Source organism: Leptodactylus fuscus, chromosome 5 (assembly GCF_031893055.1).
Source record: "Leptodactylus fuscus isolate aLepFus1 chromosome 5, aLepFus1.hap2, whole genome shotgun sequence".
NCBI lineage: Eukaryota > Metazoa > Chordata > Amphibia > Anura > Leptodactylidae > Leptodactylus > Leptodactylus fuscus.
In genome coordinates this window covers 161,246,599-161,271,562 of record NC_134269.1, presented here as the reverse complement: position 1 = coordinate 161,271,562, position 24,964 = coordinate 161,246,599, and the positions used below count along the sequence as shown (strand labels likewise).

At 40.9% G+C, this 24,964-nt stretch overlaps 1 protein-coding gene across 3 annotated transcripts; it reads right to left on the bottom strand.

Moving 5' to 3' along the window:
• Window positions 1-5,209: 5,209 nt before the first annotated feature.
• On the bottom strand, window positions 5,210-20,822 carry CDC23 (cell division cycle 23). Of its 3 annotated transcripts, none has more exons than XM_075274629.1 (16): window positions 20,712-20,822; window positions 18,249-18,321; window positions 16,795-16,932; window positions 14,547-14,589; window positions 11,687-11,792; window positions 11,466-11,598; window positions 10,854-11,031; window positions 10,674-10,771; window positions 10,495-10,576; window positions 10,261-10,414; window positions 9,914-10,033; window positions 8,488-8,563; window positions 8,023-8,084; window positions 7,431-7,509; window positions 7,232-7,351; window positions 5,210-5,687 (listed from the first exon to the last, which is right to left on the bottom strand). In XM_075274629.1, the coding sequence occupies exons 1-16, from the start codon at window positions 20,819-20,821 to the stop codon at window positions 5,511-5,513; spliced, it is 1,749 nt and encodes a 582-aa protein (XP_075130730.1). In that variant the 5' UTR covers window position 20,822; the 3' UTR covers window positions 5,210-5,510. The 3 variants fall into 3 exon arrangements, with proteins under 3 accessions (XP_075130730.1, XP_075130731.1, XP_075130732.1); XM_075274630.1 differs by having other exon boundaries at window positions 7,232-7,348; XM_075274631.1 differs by lacking the exon at window positions 18,249-18,321 and having other exon boundaries at window positions 20,712-20,766.
• Between the last annotated feature and the right edge of the window lie 4,142 nt (window positions 20,823-24,964).

Genomic DNA, 24,964 nt, shown 5'->3' with positions numbered 1-24,964 from the left:
TGGGGGCAGAGATGGGGGACATGAATCTGGGGGAAGAGATGGGGGACATGAAACTGGGGGCAGAGATGGGGGAGACATGAATCTGGGGGCAGAGATGGGGGAGACATGAATCTGGGGGCAGAGATGGGGGAGACATGAATCTGGGGGCAGAGATGGGGGACATGACACTGGGGGCAGAGATGGGGGACATGAATCTGGGGGCAGAGATGGGAGACATGAATCTGGGGACAGAGGTGGGAGACATGAATCTGGGGACAGAGATGGGGGAGACATGAATCTGAGGGCAGAGATGGGGGACATGAATCTGGGGCAGAGATGGGGGGACATGAATCTGGGGGCAGATATGGGGGGACATGAATCTGGGGGCAGATATGGGGGGACATGAATCTGGGGGCAGATGAAGGGTGTATATGTAAATAGATAATTTTCTTTTATGAAACTAACGAAATCTTCTCAGAGAACAAGGCTGACTGATCACCACTTATCTAAAAAAGATTGAAAAAAAATAATAGCAAATAAATGTTTAGTTTTTAATTGCTGTATTTTTGTTAAATATATTAGTTGCTGTTACATATTACTACTTCATATCTTGTTTTCATGACTGCTGTTAAAATACGTGCGTGACATTAGCTGCTGTGTGTGGCCCTCGCAACAACCTCTTGTTACTCATGTGGCCCTCGGGGTACCCTGAGTTTGACATGCCTGGTATAGAGGACCCTTGGCTAGAGCAGGAAAGAAAAATAACCTTCCCACAAGCTACTATGCAAACTTCTAACAACTGCAGTAAATTCCCATGTAAACGTGAACTGACCTAGTATCATGCCCTAAGAAACAAAAGACAATAGTACTGTATACAAGAAAATTCTTTAACCCCTTCCTGACGTGCGCTGTAATAATACGGCGCATGTCGGGTCTGTAACTATGGCGACCGCCCGGGAGCCGGGTGGCCGCCATAGCTGCCGGGTGTCTACTGCTTTAAGTAGTAGACAACCGGCTCTAATGCCTCCGATTGGTCCCCGGACCGATCAGAGGCATTAACCCCTCCGGCGCCGCGGTCAAAGGCGCCGGAGGCGCCATTTTCCCGGCGGCGCATGGGCGCCGCCATTTTGTCCGGGATCGCCAGCTCCTGGAGCATGCTCCAGGGCTGACGTCATGTTGCCATGACAGCCGGGAGCCTGTACAAGGCTCCCAGGCTTGTCTGCAAATTGTCTCTTTTGCAGGCTGGTCTATGCAGCCTGCAAAAGAGAGGATGATTTTTTTGCAATGCATTAGCATTGTAATGCATTGCATTAGTGATCAGACCCCCTAGGGGGTCTAATAAATGCAAAAAAAAAAAATAAAAAAAAGTAAAAATATAAAAAAGTATTAAAAGTTCAAATCACCCCCCTTTCCCTAGAACACATATAAAAGTAGTTAACTGTGAAACATATACATGTTAGGTATCCCCGCGTCCGAAATCGCCCACTCTACAAATCTATAAAAATATTTTTCCTGTTCGGTAAACGCTGTAGCGGGAAAAATAGTCAAAAGTGGCAAACCGACGTTTTTTCACTGTTTTGATTCTGATAAAAATTTGAATAAAAAGTGATCAAAGCAATAACATTTCCTGAAAATGGTAGAACTAAAAAGTACACCCGGCCCCGCAAAAAAAGACGCCCTATGCATCCCCGTACACTTACGTATAAAAAAAAGTTACGGCCGTCGGAATATGGCGACTTTTAGAAAAATTTTTTTTTAACAGTTTTGGATTTTTTTTAAGGGGTCAAAATGTAAATAAAACCATATAAATTTGGTATCCCTGGAACCGTACCAAAAAACAGAATATAGGGGACATGTCATTTTGGCTGCACAGTGAACGCCGTAAAACCAAAGCCCGTAAGAAAGTCGCAGAAATGCATTTTTTCTTCAAATCCACCCCATTCTGAATATTTTTCCTGCTTCCCAGTACATTATATAGAATAATTAATGGTGGCATCATGAAGAAAAATTTGTCCCGCAAAAATTAAGACCTCATATGGCTCTGGGAGCGGAGAAATAAAAAAGTTATGGGATTTAGAAGGAGGGGAGTCAAAAACGAAATTCAAAAAATGCCATCGGCGGGAAAGGGGTTAAGGGGACCTGCCACTAAAAGTCTGAAAAATAGCTCTGGTTGGGATCCATTAAAATACATAATGTTTAAATGCTTTCCATACTAAATATTATATATTTTAGCCAAAAATCATGAAGTGAATCATACAAAAATTATGAACTGTAGGTATTAAATGTGTGCATGTCCACATATTACTATACGAGTGCACACAGCAATGTCATTTTTCTAGTATTCCTAGTGTATATTACGTACTGCTCTCCGCTTGCGGTGATTGAACAAAAACACTCAACTACATATGTATAAAAAAATAAAAAAAATTCCCATTCGACAAGTAAGATTTGGAAGTAGACGAGAAGTAAAAGTACAGTAAACTTAATATGACTATATTTTATGAATCTAGTTTACAGAAGGACCTTGCAACTGTTGTGTTTTTTTTTCTCTATATTCAGTGTCCTAATACATTTTATTCTTTGTTGAAACACACTTTGGGGAGAAGTTTTTCAACATCTGTACTTGCCCTTGTGAAGTCTTTGCTTTATGGTAGACTTAGATATTGCTAAACCTACTCTGCTTCCTGGAGACTCACTTGGGTGGATGTTGTGAAGGAGATTTTCTTCACTATGGGAAGGATTCTGCGATCATCCACCATTGTTGTCTTCAGTGGACATCCAGGCTTTTTTTTTTAGTTTCTGAGCTCACCAATATGAAATGGTTGATTTTGCATCTCCTAACATCTCTCTGATGGATTTCTTCTTTTTTTCAGCCTAATGATGGGTCTGTTTCCCATTGAGAGCTCCTTTGAATGCATATACAGCATCCTAATGCAAATAACCACACCTGGAATCAACTCTAAACCCTCTACTTGTTTAATGGATGATGGATTAATAAGGGAATGGCTCATACATCCCATGAAATAAATCCAATCATCTAATACATCTACAGAACACAGTTGAGAGTCTGCACTATAAGCCCATATTGATAATATAACTGTATCTTGAATATTTTTTGGTAAACCGCTAATAGGCCAAAGCATGTGTCACTGTCCAAATATTTCTGGGCCTAACTATTGCTTCATTTGCCAAGTGTAAAATCTGAAATGTATGTATGTATGTATATATATATATATATATATATATATATATATATATATATATATATATATACACACACACACATATACACACACACACAGTCCTATGAAGAAGTTTGGGCACCCCTATTAATCTTAATCATTTTTAGTTCTAAATATTTTGGCGTTTGCAGCAGCCATTTCAGTTTGATATATCTAATAACTGATGGACACAGTAATATTTCAGGATTGAAATGAGGTTTATTGTACTAACAGAAAATGTGCAATATGCATTAAACCAAAATTTGACCGGTGCAAAAGTATGGGCACCTCAACAGAAAAGTGACATTAATATTTAGTAGATCCTCCTTTTGCCTCTAGTCGCTTCCTGTAGCTTTTAATCAGTTCCTGGATGAAGGGATATTGGACCATTCCTCTTTACAAAACAATTCAAGTTAAGTTAAGTTTGATGGTCGCCGAGCATGGACAGCCCGCTCTCAAATGATCTGAAAACAAAGATTGTTCAACATAGTTGTTCAGGGGAAGGATACAAAAAGTTGTCTCAGAGATTTAACCTGTCAGTTTCCACTGTGAGGAACATAGTAAGGAAATGGAAGACCACAGGGACAGTTCTTGTTACGCCCAGAAGTGGCAGGCCAAGAAAAATATCAGAAAGTCAGAGAAGAAGAATGGTGAGAACAGTCAAGGACAATCTACAGACCACCTCCAAAGAGCTGCAGCATCATCTTGCTGCAGATGGTGTCACTGTGCATCGGTCAACAATACAGCACACTTTGCACAAGGAGAAGCTGTATGGGAGAGTGATGAGAAAGAAGCCGTTTCTGCAAGCACGCCACAAACAGAGTCGCCTGAGGTATGCAAAAGCACATTTGGACAAGCCAGCTTCATTTTGGAAGAAGGTCCTGTGGACTGATGAAACAAAGATTGAGTTGTTTGGTCATACAAAAAAGCGTTATGCATGGCGTCCAAAAAAAACAGCATTTCAAGAAAAACACTTGCTACCCACTGTAAAATTTGGTGGAGGTTCCATCATGCTTTGGGGCAGTGTGGCCAATGCCAGCACCGGGAATCTTGTTAAAGTTGAGGGTCGCATGGATTCCACTCAGTATCAGCAGATTCTTGAGAATAATGTTCAAGAATCAGTGACGAAGTTGAAGTTACTCCGGGGATGGATATTTCAGCAAGACAATGATCCAAAACACTGCTCCAAATCGACTCAGGCATTCATGCAGAGCAACAATTACAATGTTCTGGAATGGCCATCCCAGTCCCCAGACCTGAATATCATTGAACATCTGTGGGATGATTGGAAGCGGGCTGTTCATGCTCGGCCACCATCAAACTTAACTGAACTTGAATTGTTTTGTAAAGAGGAATGGTCCAGAATACCTTCATCCAGGATCCAGGAACTGATTAACAGCTACAGGAAGCGACTAGAGGCAAAAGGAGGATCTACTAAATATTAATGTCACTTTTCTGTTGAGGTGCCCATACTTTTGCAGCGCTCAAATTTTGGTTTAATGCATATTGCACATTTTCTGTTAGTACAATAAACCTCATTTCAATCCTGAAATATTACTGTGTCCATCAGTTATTAGATATATCAAACTGAAATGGCTGCTGCAAACACCAAAATATTTAGAACTAAAAATGATTAAGATTAATAGGGGGGCCCAAACTTTTTCATAGGACTATATATATATATATATATATATATATATATATATATATATATATATATATATATATATATATATATATATATATATATATATATTATTTTTTTTTTTATTTTTTTTTTTTCTCCTCTAAACGTGAAAATCGGAAATGGAAATGTCCAGAAAGAACTGACATGATGTAAGTCGATTTAATGCTTAAAATTTCAGCAACTTGTTTATGGTATTTGGACTTTTCTTTCTTTTTCCTTTAAGATTTAACCCTGTTAGCCAGTAAAGTCTCATCTGCATGGCCTTTGTGTAATACTATATTCAACTTAGCTCGAGTCACACCTCCATTTTTTGCTTTAGAGTACAGTGTATCTAATAAGAGGCATTTTAGGTCACAGTATAAAAAGTTTATTGACAAATGTATGAGTAATGCAGACAATCTTAAGGTAAGAAATCTGCCTCTCACAGGACACTAGCTCTGTCTGTGCCAGCACAAACCTGACCAGTCCAACATGGGTTTGGCAACATGATTTGTTTTCACAACAGACGAGCTCTGAATGGAAATTGTGTAAGCTTCAATAGAAGCGACATCTCTCCACAGTTATTGCACTGTTTTTGTTTTTTACTGTAGTTGTAGCACCAAGGATCCTCTTGGAGGATGCTACTAAGGTGTCACTGAGGAAAGATTTAAAGGAGACACTCTTCTTGTAGGGGTGTTGTTGGCTGAAACAGATTGTGGGAACAAAAACGGTGCATTGGCCGGCAGGTCAGCAGAGGGGCTTTCGTTCTGGTTTCGCAGCTGTAGAATCTGCCGCAAAAGTGCTTTGCCTTCCTCCCTCGTCTACAACAGTAAAAAATAAATATAAGAACCAACGCAATAACACATTAGTATATATGGTCGATATGTCATTTTCAATGAATGAAGGCATCCCCCATCATTATTCTCCAATGCACTGCATTAAATCCTACATGTTATAGTGAGTGTACATTAAACTACACTACTATCTACACTTATTACACGTGTCAAACACAAGCTCCCAAGGCCTTGATGTCTCAGGGGGTTTTTTTTTTGTTTTTTTTTTAACACTACGTTAAAGAGTAGTTATGTTTACACCATCTTACAATTGTAAATGGCCCTTTGAAGGCAACTATAATTCTGATAAAATATATTTTATACCCCTTAAAGAAAAACATGTAATACAGGGAATTAACTGAACTAATATGAAGAGATTTTTCTTAAATAAGATGCAATTGACAATCATGGTCTAGGGAGAACCCGGACAAATCTTAGCCAGGTTTAGGGCTAGTTCACACGGGGCATGGATTGGCGGATTTTGGTCCTGATTGTGACACGGGAAGCCGCATCACAATAAGGCCAAAATGCGCCTGCCACGACTGTCGTGGATTCTGACAGTCGCAGCTTCCCGTTCCGGAACAGGCCCAAATGTGGGTGTGGCCGCAAGGCGGACGCCGGGGATGAATAAGCCACAGAATCCGCCTAAAGAAAGGGAAGCTCGCTTCTTTTTTCCGTGAGTGGCAACATGCTGCTCACGGAAAAAAGTAAGCTGGCGGTCTATATAGCCCTCCATTGTGAGGCGGCGGATTCTGACATGGATTCAGGGCCAAAATCTGCCCCCTCTTGCCCAGTGTGAACGAGCCCTTTGTGGTCAGCATAGGCACGTTCTTAACAGTAGCTAGAATTTTCTCCTGTAACAATGAAATAAAGGATTTTAAGCTCTGCATAAAAAAACAAAATCGTGACGTTTATAATGAATTATCAGAGTATTTAGATGAAAGTACATTATATGTTATATATACTTTTCTGGCCTAGGCCACTTCTTTTAACCCTGGCAGCTCAAACCAGAATACTAATCAAAGATATATGCTCATGTGGTCTATAACATAGGATGGGGGATATGGGTTCATCACAAGGGCCACTGATACTGAACGTTCCCTTTAAAAATCCTGAATTTGTCTCTGGCAGTGTAGTAAAGTTTGGGTCTTCTAGAATTCTCGCCACTTTCCAAGTCATCAGAGCAGACCCCAGTATGCACAGAAGCCTTGTAAAAGGAAACAGTACTAACATTCCCCACAACGGTTTTATTGCTGTACCAAACACTACACAAAGTACATTTCCATTCTTTACATATGGTTTTCAATACTGCGACTCAATAAGTTGTGGCTTGTGAGCTGCACTGAGGGAGTGAATTTTTATACAATAGCTCTACAAGCCCGACATATTGGGACCATAATGATTTACACAGACTGGTAATGACTTACGAAGGTAGGCACTGATGTCCTGTGGCACAAGTGTAAAAACATACTCCATCAGGAAATAGGATTCAGGAGTTTTTATGATGGCTATAAATACAATAAAATACTTACATCATTGAAATTAAAACACTTCTGGGCACAGGCGGAGGCCTCATCCCACAGCTTACACTTGAAGTAATACTGAGCCAGATACCTAAATGCAGTGCTCACTTCTTGATGCTCCACTATCTCCTGGAAAAGACCATGTAAACTGCTGTGAGGTGCTCCACATGGATTACCGGAACCACAGACATACATTTTGCTAACTTACTCCACAAGAGTATATATCCTGTATATATTTAATGTAGCACTGTGCGGCCTGTTCAGACTCATTTAGCTGTTCATGGAGCCTTAGAGAGAAAACAAGAACATAAATTGTGAGTAGTTGACAATGATAATTTAATAGGCACCGCAGTATGAAAATCTTTAAGATATTTATTTAATTAAAAGTTATGTTTTATACATTTGGAGCAACCGGCTGCTGGATTTTTTCCTCTAGTGTAATCTTTATACCAAAGGTTGTAAGGTATTCTAATATGCAAAAAAAACTAAAGCTAATAAACATGAGAGCTGTGAGATGAATGCATACACAAGTGTTCATATCTCATCCAATGAGGAGAGGAAGACAGCTACTGCCAAGTTCTTCTGTCAGCACAGCAGCTTACAGAAGGAACTTTATTAAGAAATGAAACTAATGTTCACTGTGCCTCCATTTAGTGAAAAAAGATGGCGTTCATATACGCACTGAAGCCGTTGGTAAGCACCTCTGTCACAGATTTCAGCAAAAGTGTTGGACAAGTAGTACAGACTTCTTTATAGATGATAAATAATTAGAAACAAGATTTCTCCATTTTAATACTTACTTTGCTAGTTTAACTAAAGCCATTTTTTCCACATCCCCAACAGCATAGGCTCTCCAGTAGCACTGTCATGGAAGAACAAAAGCATCATTTACTCCGTCAAGAGATGCCAGGAGCGGGTCACATTTTTTGTTATTCAAACAAATCTGGTTTCCACTATGTGACGTATTCCACTCAGGGCATTACTACACACAGAGGGAAATTCATGAAGAATGCCATATTGAACACCAGTCTTCATAGCCCCTGTGCCGGGGAAACAGTGGCCTCATTTATGAAGAGGTGCATGCAGTATCAGTATTACGGTAACAGTAATACTAATCTGCAGAATTTTTTTATTTTTTTTTTTAACATCACTTGCAAACAATCATACAAATAAACATAATTGAAAAACAAGTAGACAAAATATCTGCAAAATCCAAACCACAACTAATAAGTTTACAGAATTTTAAAGGAAGTCTGAGGACATACCTTTTTGGCCTCCACGAGTTGGTTAAGCTTTTCATAACATTCACCTAAGGCAACAAGCATCCGGGAGTCGTTTGGTCTGAAAGAGAGAGATATTTAGCAATATGTGGCTAACATGTGGAAGTTTCTACTTCTTGGACCTGATTTCAGCCTTCATTGCAATAAAGAATGTAGGAATTTAACAACATTGACAATCATACAGCATACCATCCTAAGAGCGTACCGTCATAAGAGCGAACTGTCATAAGAGTGTACCGTCATAAGAGCGTACCTCCAACTTTTCATTAATGAAAAGTATAAGAGAATAGAAGCATTTTTATTTTAGAGGAATCTACATGACAGTTTCTCATGTATCAGGCAGCTTTCCTCCTCCTCCATTCACTCAACCTGTTATCATTAATCGACCCCGTATTCAGAGAGTGACTATGGACTGCCAGCCTTACACACAGAAGTCTAGGGAGAGAGGAGGGGGGGGGGGGGGGGGAGAGAAAGAGGTTGCTTCAGGGAGAGAGACACAGCAATAACAGAGTGAGTGATGTGAGGGGGAGGAAAGAAGTCCAATTATGGAGACAGAAGAGGTTTCCTTTAATAAGATGTATTACAATGTTTCTTATATTCACCTGCACTATTCATTAATGAAACGCAGTTTAGTAATTGGTCGTACGCTTTTGCAAGGACCGCAGAGACCAATGTGGTTCGCATGATTGGGACATACAATAAACAAGTGAAAGAAGTGTCCCAAATCTTTGAAAACTCTTGGGGGATCTTACAACAAGATGATGACATCAGGTGTATAACATCTCACCCTTCAATCACCTGTTGTATGGAGGAGAGGAAGCTACAGTAAAGTGACACACACAGGGACCTTCCTTTAGTTACTCTGCCTAGTAATGTCAGGCATTTGGGGTTATTAATTTAGTTTCAGTAACTCCATGTACCTCACATTAATAACAGTTAACCCCATCATGTCCCTCATATTAACCCCTGTGTGCCCCATATAAGGGTCACTTATATGTGAGACACATGGGGGTACTAATGAAGAACCTTAATTATGAAGATACCTAATTATTACCTCCATATATCCTACATATCAGTAACTCTTATGTGAGGCACACAGGGGGTTAATGTGAGGGACATGATGGGGTTAACTGCTATTACTATGATCCCCATTGAGTTACTAAGCTGCAATGCACATGACCAGACTTTTTATCTGCAATGGTGGATATCCTCCCCCCTACCTCAGCTTATACTTGAGAAAATACGTTTTACCAGTTTTTTTGTGGTAAAATTAGGCTTATATACCTAATTTACTTATATACCTATATATACAGCTTATACTCGAGTATATAAGGTAAGTATACAAATGTTTTAAGTTTCTTCGTGGTACGTTTCTTTATATATGAGTTTTCAGAGACTGAACATGTCTTACCGTAGCTGGTGAGCACGTCTATAATAATACAAGCAATAGAATGGCATCTTTAGGATCTCGTAGGTCTGCCCTAATCCATACCATGCCCGATAATCTCTTTTATTGACCTCAATTGCATGCCTGTAAGAAGGAAATAATACACATAAGCCACTAAATCCAGACAACAGCAATTGCTAAAACCACACACACAGCTTTGTAGCTTTTACAATAAAGAAGTGTAGCTGCCACTGGGACCTTTATTCCACTCTGGCAATATAATATTCCCAATATAATACAGCATATAAACAGCAGTTGATATTGTAAGGTACACAGAAAATAAGCACTAGATAAAGCTGTCATTTTCATACCTGTAAGCCTGAATAGCCGCAGAGGTGTTCTTCATTTCCATATACTCATGACCCATTAAGGTCCATGCTCCAAGATACCTGGGGTTCAATTTTAAGGCTCTTTGAAAATACAGAGCTGCTTTCTCATGCTGAGAGCGCAAGCTGTAATAATTTCCTACAAATAAGAGACAATAGTTTCAGATAAGCACAGCCCCAGTGTAGATCATTGCCTAGAAATTAGGATAACTCACTTACCAATCACACAACAAGTTTCCACACGATACTTGTCAATATCACATAAGTTATGTGCCAAGTAGCTCAGTTCTGGTTTAAGACCCTTGGGAAATAGAACAATGGAACAAATGATGTAATGCAATCGAGAAGTGCTACAAAATGCTTCAAAAGTATTAAAGCCCATAAATGTTGTTCCTTACTCTGACATACAGCAGATTAGAAAAAGTGTCCATATTTTCTATTCTGTAAGGGTCTTGTTTTCGTAACTCATTGAAAATAGAAAGAGCTTTATCAATATCTGTCAAAAGCAAAAAGCCATTAGGTTATGAGATACACAAATGTTTTGAAAAAGAAAAACATTCAGAACTGTGCCAACCTACCTCTGATATTATGGTAAGCAACTGCGATCTGAGAAATAATGTAAGTACTTTTGGAGAATCCAGCATCAATAAGACTCTGATATTTTTGTAACGCTTCCTCGATCAACTGCTGCTCTGTGTATATATGTGCCAGGAAGAACTCCTTTATCCAGCAGTCTGGCAGGGACAAGAACTTCAGCTGCAATGGTAAAATTAATGTTGTAAAATAAGGCTGATCTATTAAAGCAGCTTACTCCCACTGGCATCAGAGCCTCCATTTTGAAAGGATCCCTTAACTGTTCATGTGGTCCATCTGTATCATAAAGTCTGTATCAAAGTGTATCATGTGGCCCAAGCTGTAAAACGACAATCTCCACTGAAAAGCACAGTGTGGCAAACTGGTACATGTGCAGTGCAACGCCATTGTCATTCATGGAAGGGTGCTGATAATTGGTTCAGATCACATAACCCTCCATCAGCGGCCAAACTGATATCAGAAGATGCAAATTGGTGTAGTCAAGGGGGCGATTTTACAGGCTAAGATGCGGTCAAGACATTATACTAAAAATTCTACACCTTTAACTATAAGTCTTAAGGTTACATCTGAAATAAAATCTAACAAATCAATCTTACCATTTCCTTGTCTGTAATTAAGTTACACAGTTCCAACCATGTCCCCCAGTGCAAGGGCAAGACATGTGTTGCCTCCACAAACACATCCAAAGCCTCCTTCACAAGATCTAATTTTCGCAAAACGACACCATATCTATAAAATAGAAAATTAAAAATCATAAAGGTTCATAAAATAAAATCTGAGAACATCAGTAAACACAAGAAACATTTCTGCGACTCACAGATAAAGACCAAATCCATCCAGCTCTCTGGCTTTATGCTTCTTACTGAGTTCCACACGAAGCTCGCGCAGGGCCTCATTTTTTACCTGGCCTTTCTCAAGAGGACCTAGAAAGACAGAAATAATTTTGAAATGACACCTCAGTGCAACAAAGCTGTAAAACTAACATTAAACAAGATGTCCTAATAGGCAAGTAAAAGTGAAGTAACGTTCTATTAAGCCATGTTAAAGAGTAACTAAAATTTCGAGCAGCATTTGTGTAATTAATACATTTTGTAATATTCTTTATTAAGAAATTTTGACTACTTTCTGTGAAATCCTGCATTTTTTCACTGTTCTCCTTTGCTTTTGTATTGAGATCTGTTCCTGCCTCAATGAATGTTATTGTTCAAGGAGTACAGGCTGTGTAACATGTAGAGAAACTGAGGGTAGGGGAAGGTCACTTCAAACAGTTATATCTCAGACATTAGGTTACAGTGCCATCTAAATTATTTCCAGAAATATCATTGATTGAAAACAGTCAGGATTGGGATTTTTATATCATATATATTATATTATGCAGCTGCATATAAAATATACTAGTTCTGACTGTTTTCAACCAGTGATATCTGGAAATAAATTTGGATCACACTGCAACCTTTGAGTCTCCTCTTTCATTTGACACCAAAAGCAAGTTTGTACATGTTTTAATGCCTGAGACATAACAGTTTGAAGTGACCCTCCCCTCATTTTCTCTACATCTCACATGGCCCATTACTCTGTTCACAGTAACATTCAGTGACAGTGGCATAACTACCGGCGTAGCAGCTGCTACCGCTGCATTATTTTTTTATTTATTTTTTTTAAATAGACTGTTACCAGCTGGAATTGCTCCAGACGGTAACGGGCCCTATATCCTTACCGATCCTGGCAGGGCCGGGATCGGTAAGTGACGCCGTGGGCCCTACAAACAGTATTATATTCGGGGGGTCTGAAAATGATCGGAGGCCCAGAAGAGGTAAGGGAACATAAAAAACAGTGTTACTTACCTCTCCCAGCTCCGGGCCTACTTCTGTGACGTCCCTGACATCACATGAACGGGGCCTGCGTCCCGGGTGTCATTGAAGATGGCCGACACCACCGAGGAGTGCAGCGGAGCCAGGGATAGGTAAGTAACAGTGTTTTCTATGTAGGTATCCCCCCCTCGGTCTCTGATTATTATACTCTGGGGTCTGAAATAATAGTTCGTGGTCGTCCACAGCGGGGCATAATACTGTGTGCAGGGTCACTATGGGGCAATAATACTGTGTTCAGGGCTACTATGGGGCAATAATACTCTGTGCATGAGCCACTATGGGGCAATAATACTCTGTGCAGGAGCCACTATGGGGCAATAATACTGTGTGCAGGGGCCACTATGGGGCAATAATACTGTGTGCAGGGGCCACTATGGGGCAATAATACTGTGTGCAGGGGCCACTATGGGGCAATAATACTGTGTGCAGGGGCCACTATGGGGCAATAATACTGTGTGCAGGGGCCACTATGAGGCAATAATACGGTGTACAGGGGCCACTACAGGGCATAATAGTGTAATAGTGCACACAGGAATGCAGAGGGGGAGGTGGAGGGGCCATGTCAAAAGTTCACCATAGGGCCCTGCCATTGCTAGTTATGCCACTGTTCAGTGAGAAGCAGGGACAGCTTTCAATAGAGAAGATAGGTGAAAGAATGAAAAACTGCAGGATTTCACAGAAAGGATCCATAATTTATTAATAAAGTATATTACAAAATTTATTTATGACACAAATACTTCCAGAAATCAAGTTTTCCAAAAGTTTAGTTAAGCTTTAAGCTAATATATTGGAAAAGGGCTCCTCAGTCCGGTGCATAGGACTGAAAACTTAGAATTCTCAAGTAAATCAATGAATGCCCATTAATTCTAATAAGGCCAAGTTCTGGTTAGTTTTCCTTTCTGCAACTTAAAGAAAATCAAACAAAGTTATTATTGGTCCAACAGTCAACAGCTAGCTTCAATATTATTTGCTGCTACAAGAGTTTCCTACAATGTAAGATAGTATTGCTAAACAGGATAGCAACCAAAAAATTATTGTCAGCAGATTTTATCACAACCAAGAATCCACAAACCTATAATACTTTAGCTGCTGAACCAGATACTGCAGGCAATTTTAATATCTGCTTTTCATATATAGGGACGTCTTAGATAAGAAGTCTGTACTATATTGTAAGTTTAGAAAGGAGTAGACACTGTAGCACTGAAGCTTTGTTTACAGATAGCCAGCTGTGAATTTTTTTTAAAAAAGACAACCTGAAGTTAAATGACTTTACCATATTAAACGTTTTCGTAAAAAAAAATATATATTTTTTTTTTTATTTATTTTTTAACAACATCCAATGCCTGTGTTTCCATTGGTGGAAATCATTGCTTTCAATTTTCAATATTGGAAAATGGACAATATAGAGTTACTGCTATATTCACACCTGGTAGATTCGATGCAGAAATTTCTACAACCATTCTATTTATTTCAATAGTGTTTGAAGAATTCTAAGCACATACTGCCAAAACAACTCCATTCAGAAGTGCGGAATGTATTTTTCTGTTACTAATCTGTCACATATAAATATACAATAAAGCTAAGGCCCCATGCTGTGGAAATGCAGCTATTTTTGGTTGGAGATTTTGTTGAGACAAAACCAAGAATAGGAAATATATAGCAAAGTTAAACTATTACCTTTTGCTGCAAAAGCTGCATTTCCGCAAGGCGTGGCCTCAGACTAAATCTTGCTCTGCATTTCTACAGACTAATTCTAATATGCAAGAAGAGAAGAAACAACCTACAGATGACAGATATTGTACTTACCCAAGCTATCTACTGTCTCATCATCTTTCCTCTTTTCTCCAGACTAAAAAGCAAAATTATTCATTAAAAAAGATAAAAATAATATTTCAGATGTCAGATACAAAATAAAATGAAAAAAATTTAAGAAGAAAACTGCTCTCTACAGTTAAAGAGGTTATCTGGTCTCTAACACTGATAGCCATCAACATTAGATCTGCAGTGGTCCAACATCCGGGACTTGAGCCGCACAGCTCACTCAGCATACAAACTGTAGCGGTGAGTGTAGGCACTGCAGCCCTGTTGAATAGATTTCAAAGGGACAGCACTGCAGTAACTACATCTGCCATACAAACTGTGTAAACAATACTGCATACCGCACTGTCTCGGTACTGCTGATCTTAGGGGGTCAGAATCCCGCAGATCTAATATGGAACATCTGCAAGGAGTTTGTATGTTCTCCCCCGTGTACTCCAGTTTCCTTCCACACTCCAAAGACCTACTGATAGGGAATGTAGATTGTGAGCCCTATATGGGACAGTGACTTACAATGTCTGTAAAGCGCTGCGGAATATGATGACGATATATACCGTATTTTTCGGACTATAAGACGCACTGGACTATAAGACGCACCCAGGTTTTAGAGGAGAAAAATAGGGAAAAAAAAATTTTCAGGCAAAAAAATGGTAAAATATTTAATATATGGGAGTTGTAGTTTTGGAACAGCTGAAAGGCCACATTGACAGGTGACCCTGCAGCTGTACGGGGATGTATAGGGCGTTTTTTTTGTGGGGCCAGGTGTACTTTTTAGATATACCATTTCGGGAAATGTTTATTGCTTAGATCACCTTTTATTTAATTCAGAGGCAAAACAGAGAGAAAAACCCGGCAGTTTAGCACTTTTGATTTTGACGTTCACTGTACATAAAAATATTAGTAGACCGGGCATTTTCAGACACAGGGATACCTAATGTGTATGTTTCACAGTAATGTTATACTTTTATATGTATTCTAGGGAAAGGAGGTGAACTTTTATTTTATTTTTTATTATATTTTTTTTAAGTGGTTTTTTTTTATTTTTTTTTTACTATTTTATTATCCCCCGCCTAGGGGGCTTGAACCTGCAATCATTTGATTGCAAGTCCCATAGACGGCAATACAAGTGTATTGCCGTCTATGGGAGATTCTATACATTACTATCGCGGAGTGTCATAGACCAGCCGCGATAGTAATATATATCTATGACAGGCCTGGGAGCCTTCATTAGGCTCCCGGCTGTCATCGGAACAGGTCGGCTCCTGCGGCCTCGCCGTGCAGGAGCCGGCCTGCATCACTAAAGGTATGGGGTCGGTGGGGACCGGCCCCGGGGCTAACTGACTGCCGGGACCTGTGGAGGAGGAGCGGATTTGCAGCATGGCCGCGCTACTGCCACCGCTGGTTTTCTTCAGCGGCAGGAGCGTGGCAATCTGCAGGCCCCGGCAGCTAAGACAGTCCCCGGCATCTGCTGTAATAGACCGGCGGATGCCGGGGAGTGTCTTAGCTGCCGGGGCCTGCAGATTGTCACGCTCCTGCCGCTGAAGAAAACCAGCGATGGCAGTAGCGCGGCAATCTGCAGGCCCCAGCAGCTAAGACACTCCCCAGCATCCGCCGGTCTATTACAGCAGATGCCGGGGACTGTCTTAGCTGCCGGGGCCTGCAGATTGTCACGCTCCTGCCGCTGAAGAAAACCAGCGGTGGCAGTAGCGCGGCCATGCTGCAAACCCACTCCTCCACCCACATTCAGACTATAAGACGCACCCTCATTTTCCTCCGAAATTTGGCGGGAAAAAAGTGCGTCTTATAGTCCGAAAAATACGGTAAGTAACGATAATAATAATACGTAAATATTGATTAACTATCCTAAGAATAGGCCATCAATGTTAGAAACCGGATAACCCCTTTAAAATAGAGAGTCAAGATCATCAGTAAATGTCTCCTGTAGCCAAGAAGACCTATATATAAATGAACAATATTGCTTTCAAATCTCCTTTTGAAATTAAATTTTGATTGTCCCCAACAATCAATAATAGTTTTTACCGATTGTTTGGGACTATTGACTAGTAAAACAAAATATTTTCGTCTGTGGTCAAATAGAATGACATCAAGTAAGAAGTCATACAGTAGATACTAGACATGTGCTTCTCACTAACAGCGTTACTACATCTGATGTCTCCAAATATGTAAAATAAAGAGAGATTTATTTTAAGAGAATGTATATGAACTGTGCTCTTACCAAATACCGGGAGTACATATACAAGAAGTAGGCTTTCTGGCTCTTACACCCTCGAAGGAAGTAGGCAGCTCTGTCATATTCTTTTAAGTCAAAGTAAGACTTAGCCAGTGTATATGCATCCAGATCTTGAGCATCCTCCTGAAATAAAATGGAAAACATAGAAAGTATTAAATAAATAAGAATAAGGTGAGTAAGAAACAATGTATACAATCTTTGCCAACCTAACAATGTATAGTGTATTCTTGTTTACATGTACAGCGCTTATTGTTGCTTGGAATATTGCTGACATTTCCATCTGTGGTCTTGCTACTTTTGCACTTCTGAATGCCTTGAAGAGAGATTGGCTTTTTGTCAGAGACAAATCTGTGTTAAAACAACCCCTTGAAACAAGTTATGTTGCTAGCTCTAATTTGGTCTACTTGTACATTACAACCGGCTTTATGGACTAATACTGGAGGAAAGTAGAGTTGCATAATCCACCTATTTGTAATGAAGGGTTGCAATTAGAGATGAGCGAGTAGTATGTGATGGAATACCTCCCCTGCATAGTTATTGGTGTACTCCGTTGAATACCACGTGGTAAATGCAGTAAAAATTCCATTCCATTCCCACCTTCCATGGTGCTTTTTTACACCAATATGCAGGGGAGGTATTCAATCGAATACTACTCGCTCATCTCTAGTTACAATATGTGTGCATATCAGTCCACAATATAGAACGGTATTTAGAACTCTGGTTTGGTACTCTGAACAGACTATATATCACATTGTAATGTTCACCAACGTCATTCAAATGGAGCTTCTAGAGTTAAATATAGCATATGAGAGAGCATGCTGCAATTCTTTAAGTGGTTCCTGTATATCGCTCCTAAATACATTAGTATGTATAAGCCTTAGTAGGAACCCAGAGAAAAATGCGGGCGGTTCCCAAAATGAAAATAAACATGTCTGATTCTTCTCTTCACCTTCCACATTTATCATAGGTGACTGATCGGGGTGCACCTATATCAATTCAAAGGTTAAACTTGGCAAGTTTGGATGACCATGATCAATAAATGCTTAATGTAGCAATATAAACAGATTGAGGGAAAGTTCAAACAGGGTTTTTTGGACCGGAACCTGAGGTGGAGTATCCGCGACTGACAGGCGGTGCACTGCACCTGCATCCAGCCGCGCACTCCGTTCCGGATTAGGCCCAATGAATGGGCCTAGTCCGGAGGAGGGAGTGTCTTGAGGCCGAATCGCGAGGTGACTTGGCCTGAAGAATGAGCATCTCGCTTCTTTTTTTCCGGGAGCTGGAAGAAACACTCCAGGCGTCAGGAAAAAAAATCCTGAGCAGCTCCCATTGATTTCAATGGGAGCCGTCTTTTTGGTCAGGATTTTGAGGTGGATACGGTCTCAAAATCCTGACCAAAAATCTCCGTGTGAACTTACCCTGAGGGTTTTTAAACCTACCTCTGTTAGTGCAGGTGTGGACGGCAGCTCACTTAAAGGGATAGATTCCAAAGAAAAGGCCAATTCAGATGCCCTATACAAGAAAAAGAAAGTTTCAAAGACAAAATGCAAAATGTTCCTCCAGTTAAACATTTTAGCGGTGAATTTTCTGAACGACTACATCTACCTTACTAAAAAAAAGCAGGCTCCCAGCAAATTGTTTATGAACCTTGTTTTACTATGTTGCTTCATTCTCATTTCCAGGCTAGTTCTCGCCACGTCAAGTGGCACTTGGTTCAATAGTTGGTTTTTAGCTCAAGCCTGAAAAGGACAACATCTACATGTCTATTTTCCTTGTGTTTGTATAGGTAGGAACATGCTTTTATGTATTCTTGAGTTGAACCCTCCCTTACCTACTAGCTTTCAAGTGACAGCTTTAGGCCGGGGCCCCACATAACAAACTCCGTAAAAAAACAGATGAAGCATTTTACAGTCCCTGCAAAGAGAATAGGATTCTAGCAAATCTCATCCACACATCGCGGAAAAATACACGCAGCGATTTCTAAAACCATTATGCTTTTGGAAATCGCAGGATGTAATTTATACCTACGAAAATGCTGGCAGTTTCCCTACATGTACAATGGTAGCAGAAAGTCTGCACACACTTTCTGTGAAAAGGGCTGCTGGAAAAACCGTGATGCGTTGTCATGGCGGTTTTTCCTGCAGCCCAATAGATGAGGCCTTTTAATGGGGACAAATCTGCCACTCAGACGCTTTATGCTAACCATACACATTAGGTTTTATACTGGCGAAATAGTAGATTTTGAATGATTGTTTATACATAGATCTACAAATGTTCATCTAATACAACTGACAATCGGCTAAAGCTGGTCACAGCCAAAATAGGTTATGGTGGACCTCCATCGGCTCAAATAACAGACCTGTGGGTGATTTATCTATTGTGGAAAAGGATTTTTCTAAAATAAAAAAAAGTTCAGAAACCTCTTGGGTTGGAACAAACATTTGATTTGTGCCACAAATGTCTGTGTGTGTCCTACAAAGATTTTAGTAAAAACAGTTTGAAAAACGCCACGGATATGGCCTCAAAATCCTGACCAAAAAACTGTGTGTGAACGCAGCCTTATAGTAATTTATGCTGCAGGTTTTTATTGCCGTTTTTTTTTAATTCTTTCCAATGCAATGAGTGAAAACAGCAACATACCCTAAGTAAATATGCTTTGAATTCCTTTGGAACATTCACCTCATTTTAATGCAACAGAAAATCAGCAGCAGACACATCTCGTGTGGTTACCCTAACGGAGCCGACAGCTTTAGACAACCCATAGTCTTATGCCCTATTAAGCGTCATATTGTTGGGAGTCTAACCTCTGGGAACCCCAGTAACCAGAATACTGGTTTGCTGCCCCCAAAACTATACAGTGGTTGAAGCAGACAGTTCAATCCACTGTATAGATGCGGCACATTGCAGCGGCAGCAGCAGAGAACAGTTGATCAGTGTCATTGCCAGACATTACCTATTCTCAGGATAGGCCATTAAAATGTTATTAATATAAATTGCCCAAAAACCCCTTTAAGGCCAGGGACACACAAAGCGTGGGATCTTCTGTACTTACGATCATAGAGATTCTCTCTGATTGGAACAGTAGTGCATATGTATGATCAGTGCTGTATTCCCTTTTAAAAATACTGATTTAGGACTATACACGGCTATCTCCATCAGTTCCACCGAAGCAAATGGACGCATACTACAGCTCAATTCACACTGGAGAAGGGACCCAACTAATGTTGTCATGATTGTTGGGGGTCCTAGAGGTTGGACTCTCAGCAGACAATATTGTTCAACCCTTTAAAGGGACTGTCTCAAATCAAGAAAACTGTATGCAGGGCTATAAAATAGATATACACTGATACTTACCTGCGCTGCTGGATGTCACCTCTGCTGCTCTGTTTGTATATTCAATGGCTGCAGTAGTGATGTTACGTTGAAGGGGAAGCCACAGCCAACATCTGTCTCTGGTGTATATTGCGGATGCAGCGGTCCCATCTACGTGACATCACTGCTGCGGCCATTCAGTATACAGACAGAGCAGCAGAGGTGACAGTCAGCCCAGGGGAGGTGCAGGTAAATATCACTGCATATTTAGGTTATAGCCCTACCTTGCTGGTTGCATACAATTATATTAGGAGACGACTTCATTGAATATGGATGTTAGATCATTCCTAGATGATATAGGATGAAGTAGTGATGGGAAGGGAGACATGTTTATCAGTTATAGAGGACTCAGCCATGACAATAGACAGCCATAGACTGTACCAGCCTCCACAGCATGCACAAATGTAATGTTTACATGAAGCCCGAGTGCTGTAATCCTCTATAGGATGTGTCTATCAGTAACCGAGCGCACAGACCACTTCACCACGCTACACAAGGCCTATAGTCCAGAATGCACGGCCGGCTCTCACCATTTCACGCTGTGCATAAGGCCCCGCTCCCGGCACAGCCAGCTTATGCTCAACAGCTGTTTCTTTATTTCCCGTAGGTCGGAAAACAGACTGCTCGTCGCCGCCATCATGTTCTCCCGGCGTCAGCAGCAGCTGGATGCTCTCCACCAATCAGCGAGCAGCTTACTACATAGGCCTCAGAAATACGCACGCCGTTACGTTGGCGCAGGCGGATAGTAGGTGAATGTTGATTGGCTGAAGCTGTTGACGCACTGGAGATAGTCACTGGGCGCCAATTACGAGTAGCGGGAAGAGACGGCGCAGGGCTACCAGTGTTCTCTCTGTTGTCAAGTTATAATATGGGGTGTAGGGTTGTTAGGCTGCGTCTAGTCCCGGAGCATTCAACGTATTAGTATTGTGAAAGTGTCAGGGCGTGAATCATGGCGGTAGCCAACACTGTATATAGCTGTATAAAACCCAGGCCAGCCTATGATTAGTGCGTAAACCATGGACGACACTGTGTATAGATGTATAACACCCAGCCTATGATCAGTGCATAATCCATGGACAGAACATTAAAGGGATAGTATAAGCTTTCTCCTATCCCCTGGTGGTCATTGCTATATTGATGAGGGTGTGTGGCCTCTTCCATTCATCAGAACATGTTCTTATACCCCCCCATAGCCAAAAGAGTGGCTCCAGCAGCTCTGAAAATGAAATATAACTTGGGCGCTTGTCCTTTAGGTCAGTGGCAAAGACCAAGAAGTGAATATCAGAAGCATAAGACGGGATATACACTACTGTTGGAGACTCCGCCGCTGAGTCTGTCCAAAATCAGCAGAGCTAAAAGGAGGACTTTTCTATCTGCCGGTTTCAGTATAAAACCGGTGCAAACCCAGCGTATCCTATTATAGTCTATGGGATCCAAGGGGTCCTATGTATAACCACTTTTTAAAGGGATTCTATCATTGGGAAAACTCATTTTTAACTAAGCATATATTTGCATAGCCTTTAGAAAGGTTAATCCTGACATACCTTTCATGTGTAAATCCTCTCAGCCATTTTTGAATTACCGTTATATACTCGAGTATAAGCCGACCCGAATATAAGCCGAGGCCCCTAATTTTACCACAAAAAACTGGGAAAACTTATTGACTCAAGTAGAAGGGGGGGGGGATGCAGCAGTTACTGCAAAATTTCAAAAATTAAAATGGTCGGAGTTTTTGGGTGCAGTAGTTGCTGGGGAAGGGGAGGGGGTGTTTTGGTTGTCTGTTTGCTCCTTCCCTGAGCCTGAGGACTGTTTTTTTTCCCCCCACTTGGAATTCAGCCTGGCTGAATATAGGGTATCTGCTTTGCTCCTATTAACTTCTTTCCGACCAAATAGGAGCTCTGCAGGTACCCTATATTCAGTAGACCGGGCACTCTCAGACACAGGGACACCTAATGTGTATGTGTTTCAGTCATTTTCTACTTTTGTATGTATTCTAGGGAAAGGAGGGATTTAGAACTTTTATTTTTTTTTATAGCTTCTTTGTTTTCCCCACTATTTTATGGTAGATTCTATACATTAATATTGCGGCTGGTCATAGATTCCCCCCCCCCCAAAAAAAAATAAAATAAAATACATTTTTGCTGACTTGAGTATAAAAAAAAAACCTGTGCTTAAAAATTCGGCTTATACTTGAGTATATACGGTGGCCCGCTTTTATTGATATGCTAATTAGCCATCTCGGAGCACCGTAAGTTCACTGAGCACTGTGTGTAAACAGGGGGAGGTGAGAGCAGGGAAGGCTGATGAGTCAGCAGCAGCATAAGCCTTCCCTGGCTCTCACCTCCCCGTGTACACATATCACACAGTGTTCAGGGTTTCCATCTTTAGGGTCCCCATGCAGGCCTGAACGTTAGTGTAAATCTAGCGCGACGAAGTACGCCAATGTATGAAAAAAAATGGTAATGTTTTATCTTCACACTTTCATATGTTTAGTAATGGGTAAACTGTTCAAGTTTTGTTTTATATTCAATTGGTTCAGTTTCAAGATTTGTTTTGGTCCAAATAATTTTGTACCAAATTTTGTACTATATATAGATATACAACATAGCAAACACTAACATTCACTGATCATTCGCATTAACCCTCCTAAAGTTTCATTGAAACATGACCAAGGTAACATTTCCCAGTTCTTGGATGCAGTCTTTTTGGGGTGGATAGTTGGCCTTGAGAGTGAGATCTGGGGGTGGCGATCCATTCCCATGCCATCAGTGAGCCTATTGAATGCTCCATGCTTGTCACTGTATAAATTCTATTACAGGCTGCTCTAGGCAACCTGTAATAGAACCATGGCAATTTGAAAATGCTTTGCGGTACATTGTATTAGTGGGAAGGGATGCCCAATACGTCGATCGCAATCTACTGGTCGATCGCAAAGGAAGAATGGGTCAATCGTGCTCTCCATGTCCGCCAGGTCTGCCCAGGTGACGTTCTGTGGCAGCCAGAAGCGTTCATTCCAGAACCAGGCCGAGAGCTCAGCCATCTCCGCTCCGCCGCCTAGACACATGGGACAGAATCAGCAGCAGCTTTGGGGGATGACACGCTCCCCGCTCTCCAGTCTGACATGGAAACTAGGCGGGGCTGACAATGCTGCGGCCCAGGCCCCACCCACACACCCAGGCCCCGCCCACACAGTAACTCATTTTGACTTGGTCATTTTATAAGTAGCTCCCATGCTGAAAAAGTGTGAGCACCCCTGCCCTAGGGGGTCTAAAAATAACTTTAAAAAAAATAGTTTAAAATATATAGAAAAAATAAAGAACTAAATATCGAATTCACCCCTTTTTCCTAGAACTCTTATAAAAGTAAATAAATAAAGAACAAACAGATTAGGTATCTCTATTTTCAAAAAGCCCCAGTCTACAAACTTATAAAAATATTTTTCCTATTTAGTGAAAGCTGTCACTGGCAAAAAAAAAATCAAAAGAGCCAAATTGCCATTGTTTTGTTGTTTCACTTATCATAAAAATTTGTATAAAAAGCTATCAAAACAATAGACATTCCCCCAAATGGTACAAATTAAAAGTACATCTAGCCCCACAAAGAGAAGATGCCTTGTACATCCACATATGCATAAATATAAAAAATTTTTTTACGGGTGTCATAATACAGCAACTCTAAGAATTTCTTTTTGAAAATTTTGGATTATTTTTAAGGGGATAAAACATAAAAAAAAAACTATATAAATGTGATATTGCCATAATACTGCCCCACAGAATATAAGTTACATGTTATTGTAGCTACACTGTGAACACCCTAAAAACAAAGCCGTTGTTAGGATGGGTTCCCGCAGGTTTCCCTTCCAGCGCACAGCGCCACCTGCGGGTCAACCCAGCTCTCGGCATCGTGCAGTGGGATGTGTGGAGTCTAAGTCCAGCTTTCTGCCTACTGAGCATACTCGGACCTTTTGGATGCGCTCAGAGGCTAAGTCCCATTCTCTCCCTACTGAGCATGCTCGGACCTGTTAGAGCCGCTCGGATACTAAGTCCCATTTTGCCCATACTGAGCATGTTGAGTGAAGTTATGGCCACCGCCCTGTGGGCGGGGACTTGCCTTTTTATAGTGTGAGCCGACACCCGCCGGGTGCTCACACTTTGACTAAACGTCGTTTAAGACAGGAGTTCAGGGCTAGGTTCCAGTGTTATGCAGGTTGCCAGACTAGGCCTCTAGGATAGTGTTCCTTGACCCCACCTGGGCACTGCCGTTAGGGACCCGAAAGCTAACTGAACTGTCTCTCCTAAAAATACACTGTTATCCGTGTATTGACGCGGTAGCTCCGAGCTGTGTGGAGCACTTTTGTGTTGCTGACCTGGGGTGACGTTTAACCCCTGACAAGCTAAACTTAATAGCAGCTGTACATAGGTGCACTTTCCCAGTGAAGATTAACTGGTGGGAGTTATTGCAGTCTGTTCACATTAAGACTGCGCAAACACAGCTATCCAGTGCAGTTAACTGGTAGTTGTATTCCCGCCGCATACACTAATTCGTACCCGTGAGACAAACTGACACAGTGTGTATTGCGGCTTACATTCTGCTGCTGTGCTCAGGCAGACGGCTGCCCTCCTGGGGATTGTGGACCTCAACTGCCATCAATTGTAGTCTAAAAGGTTCTGTTGCATTATATTTTTATTTTAATACAGAACCGTAGCAGCCATAAGAAATTTGTGCAAATGCAGTTTTTCTCTAATTTCACCCCATTCTGAATATTTTTTTCTAGCTTCCCAGT